The following is a 14,625-nucleotide window of genomic DNA, read 5'->3' as shown; positions in this document are numbered from 1 at the left end:
AAAACTGCTATGAGGCTTGTTTCAGGACAAAAGTAACTCTAATGTCAACATTTTTAGAAAAAAGGGTGAAAGCATGCTGAAGTTCACAGTCCCAGCAGCAACATGAAACAGAATATCTCAGGGTAATTCTTCTTATCTCAGTCTGTTCACTTAATTTGTCCTTAGGTATACTCAAACCATGTGTTGGCTGACGATAACACAGTCAAGCTACAGATGGCAACTAAAAGAGCACTAGGAGGGAGCGTCTTCTTATCAAGGCCAACAACCTACAGTGAAAATGAATTTCATAAGACTGTGATTTCCTTCCGTGATGAGGAAACAGGATCTCTGAATGAGTTCAGTTTGCCAGAGGTTTTATGCATCTGTCCAAATAATTCCCAATCCTTCTGTTGTTCCCTTCTCATGCAGCGTAGATGGACTTTCCAGTGATGACAGAAGAATTTACTACTTGAAAATTTTTTAAATTTCTTGAAAGAGTGAACTTTTAATTTCAGACTGAGGCAGAAAAAAGCAGGATTTCTTAGCTTGTTTAGTAAATAACTGCCAATAGCAGATTTTTCTGTCCTGTAACAGAAGTTACTACGGTGGCCCTGAGAGGCCAAATGGACTGCAACTTAAGAAAACACCAGCAATAAGAAAAATGCTGCAAAAGCACACAAAACACAACAGAAATAGGAAAAACAGATTTCCAAAAGCACAAGGGGAGTGTTTCTGGGGAGACAATAACCCGACGGACCAGTTGCAGGAACCCAAAACATGCTAGGTGTGTTTTATCATGATTCATATAATACTGATGACGGACTTTTAGGCTAATAGTTAAGCTAACACACTTACCTCTCATCGGTTTTGTGAGGACTTTTGAAGCGACTGTTGTTGTGATTTGGCGCTATATAAATAAAATTGAATTGAATAGATCCTCCACTTCTTTTAAGTGTCTCCCAGCGCAATTCTTAGCATATTTTGTTTCGCGCAACTGGTCCGTCGGGTTATTGTCTCCCCAGAAACATTTCCCTTGTGCTTTTGGAAATCTGTTTTTTCCTATTTCTGTTTTCGTTTTTCCTATTTCCAGTGTCGTTTTTTTTCCTATTTCCGTTGCTTTTGCAGCGTTTTTCTTATTGCTGGTGTTTTCTTAAGCTGCAGTCCGTTTGGCCTCTCAGGGCCACCGTAAGTTACCATGTACATGTGCTCAAGAATGAAAGCTGCTAAAGCTTCAGGACAAAGTCAAAAATGAACATTCTTGCTAGAACACAAGGAAATATTTAGATTTCTTCTTGGAATTTAGTACATAGTTAGCTTTACTACTGAAAGGTAAACTGTTCTGTTAAGATTGGACTCTTTCTCATCTTATCTCTGTTTATTAGTATACTATATATAGCTGGTCACTAAAATAAAGGGGTTAGATGTCCTTTATTTTATGTTTTTCTCCAAACGGTACATTTTCACTCCACCATTATGGAAACAAAGACATGTTTCTTAGGTTTACGGGTGATTCTGAATTGGCTGTAGGTGTAAACGTGAGCCTGAATGATTCTCTGTCTCTCCATGTTAGTCCTGTGATTAACTGACGACCTGTTGAGGACGTATTCCACCTCTTGACCCCACCGAGACTCTGAATTGGAAAAAGTGGTTAAGAAAATGGATGATACATGCAAAAGAAAAAGGCTAACGCGTTGGGAATGGTTTGCTACAAAACACAGGATATCTCCAGGATATTTTATTCAAATCTGTCTTGTGTAAGAAATAAGAGGAGGATAAAGAATAAACACTGACTTTGTGAAACATATAGGCTGAGACAAAAACACAGTCACAGCCAGTTTTGATGCCGCCCTGCTTAGCAGAGGCTCGACACAGCTTCAGTGTGCATTTACAGACACTTCTACTTGTCATTAGAGTGTTGTCATAGTGAGAAAGAACACTAAGACGTGGGTAAGTACAGCTATTTGTTTTCCATACTCATAATGCGAATACATGCCGTTTGTAATCGAGTTCAGTTAAGAAGAGCAAAGGGTATGAAGTGGGAATATATCATGTGCACATTTTTCAACATTTTGAATCATATTTGATTCCCATCATGTGAGTTTCACACACAGAAATGACTGAAATTAAAGTTATTTTGGTCCCTGCCTTTTTTTTTTTAAAGATAGTGGCTTCAAAATCAGTAGCAAAAACCTCCCTTTTCCCACATTTGCTGCCAACTGGCGACACTCAAGAGGACTCTGTCACTAAGGAATCAATCAATATCTTCCTCACTGCAAGACTTTTTAATTTATACAAGTATATGAGTAAGTATGCGTCAGTGTTGATGTTTCGCCCTGCCTTTATGTATGTGCACAGTATGTGTACACGAGGCCCTCCTTTGTACACAATAGACATCCCATTCCTAAAAGCAGCTATCTTTCCAAAATGTGAGAGTGAGGCACGTTTTAAGGCTCCTAAAACTGGACCCCGTCTGGGTAGAGGACAGCGGGTCAGTAAAAACAAACCAAACAAAAACAAGAAGGAGACATTTTTGTTTTTGCAGACCCAGACAGAGACTTACTTAGACAAATATGATTTGATCTTGTGATGTTCATTACGTGAATTATAGAGCGCATGTTTCTTCCTGTTCGTTGTCCTTTAAATCAGAGTTCTCTTTCTGCAGTCAACTAAGTTCGGATAGCTAATTCTGAATGAAATCATAATTTAAAAACTGCACTTTGTTTTTACTTGCCTTACCCTGGTGTAATATTAAAATGTCTTTAATGACCTGAAACATTTAAGTGTGACAACGATGAAAAAACTAAGAAGTCCGGATTATTTTGTAACCATGTGTCAGCTACATACAACAGCCGGCTGTTGTCTGTTTGTCAGGCTCTTTCACACAGGGCACTCGCAGCCTGTGATTCCCTGCTGAATTCCTCTTTCCAAGAATCTTAGGAAAAGAAAATCCTCCAGTCCAAGAGTTTTAGTGATACCAGCAGGTTTTTGCTTCCCTCCCCTCCCATCTACTGCACTATTACTCCACAGTTAGTAGCTCTTTCTTTGACAAGGTCAGGGCCAGTGGAGAGGGACTGCGGGCATGGATGAGGCTCCTGATTGCAGGTTTGAGGAAAAACTGCCATTACAAATCATGTAAGAAGCTCCAGCAGGTTACTAATATATACTGGAAAGATGCCTCTGCCAGTAAATACGCTCACTAACTCACCTCCCATAGTCTCCTATCTTTTAGGCAGTCATGTTTGATCAGTGTTACTGACCACTGCTGAAAAATTCAGCTCTAAGAGCTCAAATAGAGTTCATCATTATGTAAGTTCAAGAGTTTATTCTGAAAGCAAGGTGCAAGAAACACATCCTTGCTTTTACCATGAAAGTGTGTGCAAATGTCATGATATTTTGGAGTCATAAAAGTTAATGATGCCTGCAGCATCCCTAAGCAGACAGGAAAGTATAAGAGAGGCTCGGGTACTGGATTAAGAATGCAGGTATGCACTTGTTTTCATGGAACGAGGAAATCTTAGCCATTTATAGATGAAACCAAACAGAGACCAACTTGTTCCCACAGACACAGAGGGGGTCTATATTAAAAAAAGATCAGTGGACTGTCATTGTGCTCAGTTTCCTCAGAACATGTCATTTCCTGCCCTTCTTTAATGCATTACAGTGTTTCTTATGGTGGAAAGGACACCATGTCTCCCAGCATACTGCCTCTAATGGTTTCCCAGTCGTGGCTTGTCTTTTTTTCTTTTCGATGCAAGTGTTTCTCCTTGTTCACTGCGTAGGTTGAGAAGACGTGACGAGCGTGTGCTGACCTTTTCACTTCAAAGTTTCATTTTCAACGTTAAACCCAGTGCCTGCTTCTAGAAACCCAAGTTACAAAAAACCCTCCCAGCACTAAACATATCAGTGAGCTGTTAAATAAGGTCCAAAGTGAGCATGTGTGTTCAGTTTCTAATGTCATCCTGGTTCTCCAGGCATTAGAAACCATGAAATGGATTCTTTATAACCCCAACTAGCTTGCACAACTGCTTACACCTTTATTTGATCACACTGTGATTACACTTGTGCCCATGTTCCTCAGTTATTAAGCCAAGTCTTGGGAATTACTTCAAACGCTTTGTGGTCCTAAGTTATTTCCTCATTACTTCAATTTAGGGTACTTATTTGCCGTTTTATTACCATTCTCACAACTGGAAAAAAAAAATCACTAATGACGCAAAAGAACAATGAGGACTTTTGGAAGCACGCCGTCTCCGCTCTCAGAAAAGCCCTGAAATTAACATATTTAGTCTGCACGAAGAATTTCTTTCATTCTTTGAGTCTCTCTCACGCTCTTTCCGTCTCTCATCTCTGTCTGAACTTTAACTTTATTGTTTCCCTTTTGCATTGCTTTCATCTTCTGTTTTTATCTTAAAAGATAGCATCTAAAACCTCCATTCTATCTGAAGGCCACCAGATGGCGATAGTTGTGGTTGGAAGAAGACTTCTGCGCGTAGGGAAGTCTATTGGTAAACGGTTTTCTGTCGTGACTTCTGTAAACACTTTCCTGCTGAGTTTATGGGCTGTTATTCACTTTGGGTCATACTGAATGAAAAATGAAGTCGGTTTTATAAATCTTAGTCACCAAGTTTCAAAATATGAGGATTATGTGAGGTATAAAACACACACACAGCACGTCCAGGTTTGGCAAATACGATGGCGTACAAACGTTACCGAAGCGAGGCTTTGGCATTTGTTCGGTCCTGTGATAAACTCTGAGATCTGACTTTTATTTTCTTAAAACTAGAACGCAAACAAAACTGATGTCAGAGGAGAAGTTGGACAAAAATTATTCTGCTCCACTAATGCATCATGTTGACGTGAATGGCCGCCATTTCTGTGTTAACAACCATCGCCCAATCGCGACAGCTGTGTGAAATCTCAGCCAAAGCAGACAGCTGCACAGGATGAGTTGGACCCATTCAGTGAAGCTCTCTTCTCCATGACTCACCTCAGGGGGAAGTTATCGGAAGAAATGTTTTTAGAATGAGATGCAGGAGGGAGAAACAGATCTGGGGGGACCTACCTATGTTGGTTTCTAGTGTGTTCATAAACAAGTGCAACAACTGGGGTGAAACAAAAACCATTGCAACATTTTGGCTGGGTTACAATATGTGCAAAACTACTCGAATTTAGGAAATTTAAGCTTTAAATATGCATAAAACAAACACAAGGATAACGTAAAATGCCTGTTTTCTTGGAAATGGAGTCTAGTTTCCTCTGGGTTAGAGACCGTTTGTCTTTGACAAATGTTTGTGTAGTTCATCTCTCGCAGACCAGGATGTCTGATCTGCGATATTTTGTCTTGTTTTTACGGCCGAAGCACAAACTATTCCAAGGAAGGAAAACCATTCACTGTCTTAGCACTTACAGCAGCACTGGACAATGACAGTTTTTTCCTTCGCTCGTGGCTGGCACAGTAAATCAGTGAAAGACAGGAGGAAGCCAAAGTGGTCTGCTGAGCCTATCGTCAGACTTATGAATCCTTCAGACACGGAATGTGGAAGTTCCCGCTCTGACTTCTTACAGGCTTTCCTGGATCCACAGCAAAGGTCAGACCGACTGTAAAGCTGGTCTGGTAAATTCTTAGTGGATGCCAAAGTCAAGCTGCATGACATTCCTGTTGTCAGGTCAGGTTGTCATCTCCCTCAGGAGGTGTTCTTTCTCGCAGGCGGGAGGTTTTACAAGTCTGGATTTTCAGTCCCCGACTTTATGTGGTAAATGGTCTTTACCACATCAGAGAGCTAAGCTGGGACATTTATGGATCCTACGAGCAGTCTTCGGAAGAACAGAGAAACAAAAGGAAGCTGGCCAATTAATCATCCAGAAAGTTCGTCTTTGAAATGCACAAAAATCCGAAATGTCTCTTGAGTATTTAAAAAAGCGTTCATGGGCAGGATGGTGTTCAGGGACAACTTTAACAGGGGGCTAAATGAAGAGCTACATTTATGAACTTGAACACACTTGTGTCGCTATGATGGATGTGGGTGAACAGAGCCCAGGACAGAGATTTGAGTGCACATCTGTGGTTAGGTGAAGGAGACAAAAACACTTAACTGAGATTGGGAAATACTGTGGTTTTGTTAGTAAAATGACCTCAGGTCACAGTTCTTAACCAACAGATCCTTGTTTGAGGATCTCCGGATGAGCTCAGTATGTAACTAAGATTTTAGAGGCATATATGTTGATTCTTCTCTAAGCTTGTGGAAGCTCAGATAACCCATGCAGCACATCTTTACATCCCATTTAATCCAACTGTTTTATTATTGAAAAAACTTTTTTTGCAGAACAAATGACATCACGTCTCTTTCAACACCCAAATATGTTTTCATTTGCTGTGGAAAGTAGGCGCTGGTTTTCTCAAAGCACTGATATTTTAAGGAGGTAAAGCCCCTAGTGTAATAATCAGAAAGCCATCTGATGATTTGTGCAGCATGTGTCAGAAGCAAAAACAGCATTAAGTCATGCAGAAACCCATGACACGCTCTGAGCCTGTTATCTCAGTGTGTTTAGTCTATGTCTGTCTCTCTGATATAAAACCCTCTCTCATTTTTCTCTTTTGCTCTCCCTCACTTCAGACACTTCTTCTTCCTCTCTGACCTTTTCTTTCACAGAGGTTAATGATGTGAAATGCAACTCTTAGACTGCAAGAAAGGGTGATAAGTATGTCAAACTAATGACTTACAGCAGTGCGATCCTCCATACGGTGAAAGAGTCTTAATAGACTGATTATCTGATATGTTAACTTTGCATTGTTGTGACACTTTGATTACCCACAACATGACTGGAAGGCTATGATCAGGCATGACACTGATGTTGAGTTGAGCTGGTAACAGTGACCACCTCACATGACACTAGGGTTTTTACCCCATCGTGGCTGCTGTGCATCTACAGCACCTAAATATCAGGCTAACCTGATATTTATTCAAAGTTGAATTGATGCTTGTGGTCCAATTAAAAGGAACTTACTGGGGGCTCATTTCCATTTCATAGGTTAGAGAAAATCATATTTATTTTATACTGGCCCCTATGCAGCCTGTCAGTTCATCTTTCCCTGAGACTTAAATATAAATACACCGTCATGTGTGATCATGGCCTTATTTGGTATTCCAGATTGAAAAGCAGCTGGTAGAGCTGGTTAACACTGAAGATAAAAAGGGAAAAGACAGAGACAGAGAGGGAGGGAGAGAGCGGTCTTTGCAGAGCTACTTGGAACAGTAGTTAAAGTAGGAGACTTACCCTGGCACCCTTCTCTGGGAAACATTTACAGCCTCCGCTGCAGTCTCTTCCACCACAGGGAACATTGTGCTTCTTCCCACCCTGCAACAAAACAAAACACACAAAAAAAGCCCACATTACATATTGTGCACTTCAGGTGTGACTATCTGTGTTTGTGTACGCTGCTGATCACGCCAGCACCTCTGTTATATCAGCACGGATAACTGTTATACTACTGTCTGCACAGTTGTGTATCTAAGTGTTTTCTGCGGAAAGGGTATTTTGGAAATGGCTCGAATGAGTCACAGAGGACATTCATTCATAATGGATGGTCGTCTGTTTATGAGAAAAAAAGAAGGAGAAGAAGCTGGGTCCAGTCACAGACGGGGACAATCTGCCCTTAGATGTCTGCATACCAACAGAACCACCCACCATCACAGGCTCATCTGTCCTAGACATGACACAAGCACAACACAGACCAGAAGAAAGAAAATGAAAGTAGTCACTTGCCAGCTTTCCCACCCCACAGGTCAGAGGTCGCAAGACCCTAAGCTAACTGAGATAGCTTGAGACATTAATTAGGTCAGAGCTGAGGCTTATACAACTTCGCATCTATCTCGTGCTTCGAATAAAATCCCCATTCACGGTCTAATTCGAGCACATATTGCCTCTGAAGCTGTAGTTTAAAATGTTCCATTAAACTTTTACCCAGCAAGGCCTAGAATAAAAACTAATCAAACACACGCAGAAGGCTGGGTTGCTCTATTAACTCCAAGGTAGCAGTGTTTAGGGAGCTGGGGTAAAATGGCCATTGAGTTGCATTTTAGTAGCACATACAGATGTTACAGAGACTGCCATGTAGCTGAAGTATTTCATGACGTCTCACACTCATATGCCTACCTACGTCCTCCACCCACACAGCCATACCATAGCCTGCTTAGGCCTCAAATGCCTCAATATCCCCCCTCTCTGTTGTAAAAAAGAAAAAAATCTAAATGAGCACTTTATGCCCACAATGGCAACAAAGTGGCAGATAAAGAATCAGAATGATTCTCCGTCCTCAGTTTGACAGCCGATCCCAGCAGCCCTATTTACAAAGGCCACATTGAGACCTTGTTCATGCACAAAGACCTTCTTTTACCATAGAGGCATCGTCCTTTATTGGTCCCCTATCTCCAACAAAAAGACCCTCTTCCTCTCCCTTATGGAATGCACAAGGCTGCATTTCTTTGTTAACAATCAGTGGATCTGAGGAGTTCCTTTCAAACCACTGTTTGATGCCTCAATGGATTTAATTTAGCCTGCATGTGGTGTCAGACTCCAGCAAACAGCATGCTTTCATTATACCCCACATTTCGTCTGATTATGTGAAACGCAGTATATCCACATCAATCATGGATTACCTGTACCACAGTATTTTTTTTTAGCTTTAGGAAAAGGGACACGAAAAAGGATTTAAATCAGAATAAGGATGTAACAGAGTCACGGAATGACCTTTCTCCAGGGTGGAAGTCCAAAAGCACAGACAATAGACTGCGTCATCTCCAGATAGACTCACAAAGGAATGGGTCCCATATAGGCAATTACACATTGTGGAGCAATGCACTATCAATTCAACCTTAGTTTACAGGCTCAAAATAGCTGATGGCCGTTTCAGCAGAGGACAATAGGATTGTGCTACAGTATCCTGTTTTCTCCACCCATAGTCACAATAACCCGCTGTTTGTCAAATCACCTTTTCCATAGCTTTTGCATGCCTTGGAAACTGAGTTCATGATAATGTGCAGGTGCATGCCTTTGCATCCGTTCAATCACACTCGAAATAGTGGAACAATAAGTCATCATATCATAAAAAACTTAGAGATACTTGTCTCAAATTATATTAAGACAAAACCAAATGCAACAGACTTTCACTAAACCAGTAAGTTGATAGCAACACTATCCCAAAGTGTGTTTGGGCTCACACAGCCAAGCTGGCTCTAGACTTGCCTTTAAAAGTCATGTGCTTCCAAAATAACTGGTGTAGTTCATTTGTGGTTCAAAAAGCATAAAACAAGAAATGCAAAGCATGAATTTGTTGCAGATTTTAGTAATATTTAAAATCTACTACTACTACTGCTGATGGACATGGGATGTTTTTTAAGAAACAATTGACAGTATATAGTAGCACAAATAGTAACATATGAAGACAAAAACCAACAATTCACTATTTACCATATGAAATGTTGCACTAGATCACACCATACCAGAAAAGTAACTGATAAATCCAGACCACCATGCAGCACGGTGTAAGCATGGAGAGAAATGATCTGAATGCCGTTCCATCACCTTGAATTAATGAGCAATTAAATCTGATAGGCACATTAATACATATTAGTGTCGAATGAGTTCTTTGATGTTGCCAAATAATGTCATCCCACTGTCTGCTTAGACCCTAAATAAATCCTATTTTCTGTTAATTCTTGTGCTGTGTTAAAGGTGCAGATGTAAATACATTTGTGTTTGTGTGGTAAGCTACTTCAGCAAATGACATGAATATCCCCAAACATACAAACACTATGTGCAGTGTGTCATTGAATGTGTCTGTGAGCTAATGTACAGTTTCTGTGTTTCCCAGGGAAAAAGAGTTAATTTGACAGTAACAGATGGCAAAAGACGTAAGAAAGACAAATTCAATTCCGTTATATCTATATAGCAACAATTCAGCTCAAGCAACAGTCACGTCAAGGCGGTTTATGTTGTTCGGCATAGACCCAACAGTATTAGAAAGAAACCCCCAAAATTACACGACCCCTTATGATCAAGCAATTGGTGACAGTGGGAAGGAAAAACTCCCTTTTAACAGGAATAAACCTTTGGGAGAACCAGGCTCAGGGAGCAGCAGCCATCCACTGTGACTGGTTGGGGGTGAGGTGAGGAAGAAGCGAGGAAAGGTAAGGATTGTTCAAAGCAAATCAGATATCAGATATTGGATCTACACATAATATGTTGCTGAATTGTGTTTTGCAAAACAAATTTAGATTTAAGTGAAGGTTGCATGAAAACACCAGCAGCCTGGTGCAGTTCAGTGCAGGCTAAAATGGTTAGTTTTCACTATTGTGGTTGAGTTACAGTAATGAACTATGTTGGACTGGTGCAGAGCAGCTGGTGGTGTTCATGGCCATTTTAGGTGGCATCAAGGGTAGCAGACCTCGATGTAAATTTAAGATGATGATGTTGGTTAGATTCACTAACTTTCTTGTCTATCTTTGTGTGTCTATCTTTTATAATTGCTTTGTTGTGCCTAGGGTTTGTTGTGAAAATTTTTGTGTGTATCAGAGCGCAGATCAGCTGATCAGAGTCTGCACACAAAGAAAAACTGACTGGTTTTTGTTATAAGTAACTCCTTTACTGTAATCATAAGTCTCACCCCCAGGCATGATAAGTTAGAATGAAACAGAAACAGTCTTGCACATTCAAAGAGCAAATGTCTCTCATTAAAGAACACATCAATTTTTATTCCTTTTTTCAATTCACAAAATGCTTTCAGAGTACAGATAAAAACCTCTTCCCATGCCTTTGTTATGAGTGCTGTCACACAACAGCGCATATTACATGAAACAATTCCCATGAGCCACAGCTGTTCCTTGAGACCCGGTTTGCTTTGATTGGTGATCTGTGGCTTCTCGTTTACAGTATGACTGCAGCCATGATCATCTTTTATGTTCTGTGAACTGCCTCCAGTGGTCTGCTCAGCTTCACAATTACAATCACGTGTGTAAATGTAAACAGTGGTTCCACAAAAAAGGACGCCCTCTTAAGATATAAATGAAGTTCTGCATTTGTTTATAACACTTAGACCACACACGTATGAAAAAACAAAAGGTTCTGTCTGACCGAGTAGCAACAGACAGTTTTCCACTTCTGGTCCTCTGTCTCTATGTGCCAACTAATTGATTTAGTGCTGCCACCAGAGCCCGACACGTTAACGTGACATACAATTAAGAGATGTTTCATCAGGAGGAAATTATCCATTTCTGCTTAAAGAAACACATTTAGTAAAAGCTAATTGCCTGCTGTCCTGAATTACCATGACGCAGTACCTTAAACCAAATTTATAAGAATAAATAAATCCATATAACTTGGATCAGTCTGGAAATATAGAGCCACTGATGCCATATTTTCATGTGTAGATCAAGTTTCAGTGAACAGAGCTTTAGGGGAGAACGTGCAAAGCTGCTGTGTTTATAAAAATATTTTTTTCTCTGACGAAATTTGTAGTTTTTGTTGCCTCCCTCTTTATGGATACTGCAGTATTGCATCACTCTAATTGTGCACCAACTCCTTCAAAATATGTGAAATTAGTGAAATTGAACCAGCTGGGTCAACATCATCCTATCATGCTCATGTTTTTCTCTCATACTTTGGCTTGGATTAATACATACACAGTATTTTCAAAGGTATTTTCAGTGTTTTAGCCTATTTTCAGTGTTTTACCCTAACCCTAACCCAAAATCAACTGGATAGTTGACTGATGAGCAGTTTCATGGCCAGGTGAAGAGCTGAATCTGATTGTTTCCTGTTCCCTCATTATTTCTTAACAAATGAAGCAGGTAAAGGATGTGGAGATGATTCCAAGAGCTGGACTTTCATTATATTAGGTTTTTACTGCAATTGGGAAAAGGTCCTAAAAATATAAGATCCAAAAACAGCCAATGCAATACTTTTGTCAAACATCTTGAAATAAAGCTGAACGTTTGCACTTGGGTCACATTTTGAGTGATTTAAAATCCACTGTTGTGGTGTGTAGAGGTTTAAAAAATAAATCATTCTCCAAACCTCATGAACCTAAACTGTAGGTGGTGTCTATGTGGCTCTTATACATAGTCACTGCACTTAATATGTTGTTGCATTTCTACAGCACCACACTGTGGTCCGCCAGCAATTCAAATGTCGTTTATATGCATGTCCTGAAAAATACAAAGTACTCTGTTTAGTAAAAACTCTGAAGACCGAAGATTAGTGTCATCCATTCAGTATCCCACTAGTGTTGAATAATTACCATGAGTGGTTTTTGGAGAACATTACTACAACAAACTTGATCTTTGTAGAAAAGTTCACTTCATTTTATCCCACACTCACTGTGAAAGCTGGATATGATTAGGATAAGAATTCTTGGGTTGAGCACAAGATTAGGAAAAAACTGATGAAATCTTTTCTAGGTCCTTATAAGATTTGATGTTGATGCCATTCTGAAGTAGACAACAAGATTTCTGATAACTGGTAGTAATAATAAATAATAATAAAAGATGATGGAGATATATTGTTAGCTAGAATCTAAATCATTATGAATACAATTAAGTCCAGTTTAGCTGCTCTTAAAGAAATTAACTCAACTGCTTTATGAGTCAGAGGTGTTAAGAAGACTCTCACAACTGCCTTATAATTATGAATGTACAATAAACAAATGGTTAGTTTGGTTCAGGATAAAGACTGGGCTTAAGAGCAAACAGGTACTCTGTCAAATCATCACTGACTCTGATTACCAGTACGTCTAATTCCCCCCTGTGAGTTTAGTTGTTTAATTAATATTGAACTGTAGTACAGAGAATGTGCCGACCCTCTAGCCACACTTAAAAATTGCTATGGTCAAAAAGTCAAATTGCATCATTTAGTTAGACAACTTTTAATAACTGCAATTAATTGCATTAACTGAATCTAACAGATTTCTGAGGTATTTGTGAGCATTTCCTCTTATCTTGTTCGCTTGTGTCGACTACAAAAGAATCAAATCTTCTGTAGCCAGTCAATACACTTTTTTCTTAACCACTTATCATCCTGTACTTTATAAAGAAAGCAATCAAAAGTCATCACAAATTCCCAAGAAAAAAAGAGATGCTTTAAAAGTCATGCTTTCCTGAAAACCATCTGTCCAAATCTTGTAATTCAATGAACTGTGACAGTAAATAATAAAATCAGTTATCGAAAACGTCGCTGATTAAATGGTGACTCTTAGCCTCCAGCAAGTCACGCTGCACCACAATCTCACAGCTGAATCAGATATGTTGTTGGTTGGTTTGTGGACAACTTGACTCACCACAGTCTCGTTTTTTTCCCCTGTTCCATATACGTTACTTTTACCACAGACAAAACCGCTTCTTAGCACTTCCTGTGAACGTCAAACGCAGCCAAAATCAACAAAGAAACTCAGGCGGGAGGACAGGATGATGACAAGACAAAAGATGAAGGAAAAAACAGACAAAACAAACTGAAGGCGAACTAAAAATAAATATGCAGAGAAATAATGTTAGGCTGAAATTAGAGACGCATTCTTATCATTTTGGCCTCCAGTCTGCAGCACTAAAGAAACCACAAAGATCAGGGGTTGATTTGTGGTATGTTAAAGCAATCAGCAGTCCACGTGACAGATGCAATGAAATGCAATGGACTACTAAACTCTATAAGGTTGAAACAATTTAATGTGCCACCAAAGCAGAAGGAAACAGAGAAATTCAAGTCGAGATAATCTTTTAAACATAAGTTAGTGCAGATAAGTAGATAAGGCAAACATCAGTGGGTTCCAAGAAATGCAGCATGAAGGCAGACGTGAGTGTGCACAGCTGGACATTCCACTTCTCCCTTGGCATATTTTCCAGTGAAACATGCAAACAGAGTATTAATAGGAAAAAACATGAATAAAAATACGGTAAGAGATGTTGCCTAGAGCAAAAGTGATAAAGCAGAAATTCCTCTAAAACACACTTTTCCATTGCTTGTTAGATCGAAACTATTTCATTAAAATATCTAAACATCAACCAATCAACACTGATGGCGCGGGAAGAATTTGGGTAATAAACTCTCTTTGAGCTGGTTTCTCTGTACAGAGGTATCCGATGATCAGAGGTCACAGCCTGCTGCAGGATGAGCCTTTGATCTTGGGCTGGTGTTAACACACTACGAGGAAAACTGAGGAGAGAGGTGTAAAATATGGCTGCTGTGATCACAATAACGAAGAGTCAACAGAAACTAAATCCTCCCACAAGGGCCATAAGTGGTTTAGTTGTGGGATGTTTAACGCAGGCTTTTGCTTATTCTTAATATTAAGGATTTGACCTTTCCACTTTGACCTTAGCCAAGGAGCCAAATGCCCAATCCCACTGCTGAACTTTGTAGATGCTACACTCCTGTAATTACTTGTCTGCTTTGTCAGATATTCAAACAGATGCCTTAACTGCCACAGATATGACTGATATCTCAGCTTCTGGGAAAATACACTGATGCTCATGATATTTTTTGAATATGTAAAGAAAAAGAAAAACAGGTCAAATAACATCCCGAGCATTGTGAAATTTCCTTAGCAGGTAAGATGAAGATCACACATTAAAGCATGTTCCAGCTGCTTATGTTCGTTCT

At 39.7% G+C, this 14,625-nt stretch overlaps 1 protein-coding gene across 1 annotated transcript in view; it reads right to left on the bottom strand.

Annotated features, from left to right (window-relative positions):
* Positions 1 to 14,625, bottom strand: part of col4a2 (collagen, type IV, alpha 2) — a 65,738-nt gene that overhangs the window by 37,260 nt on the left and 13,853 nt on the right. The window contains exon 4 of the mRNA XM_005457862.4: positions 7,255 to 7,335. Within this exon, the coding sequence (XP_005457919.1) occupies positions 7,255 to 7,335 (81 nt within the window). The remainder of the gene's footprint in view (positions 1 to 7,254; positions 7,336 to 14,625) is intronic.

This window comes from Oreochromis niloticus, linkage group LG16, assembly GCF_001858045.2.
Source record: "Oreochromis niloticus isolate F11D_XX linkage group LG16, O_niloticus_UMD_NMBU, whole genome shotgun sequence".
NCBI lineage: Eukaryota > Metazoa > Chordata > Actinopteri > Cichliformes > Cichlidae > Oreochromis > Oreochromis niloticus.
This window is presented reverse-complemented; position numbering and strand designations above follow the sequence as displayed.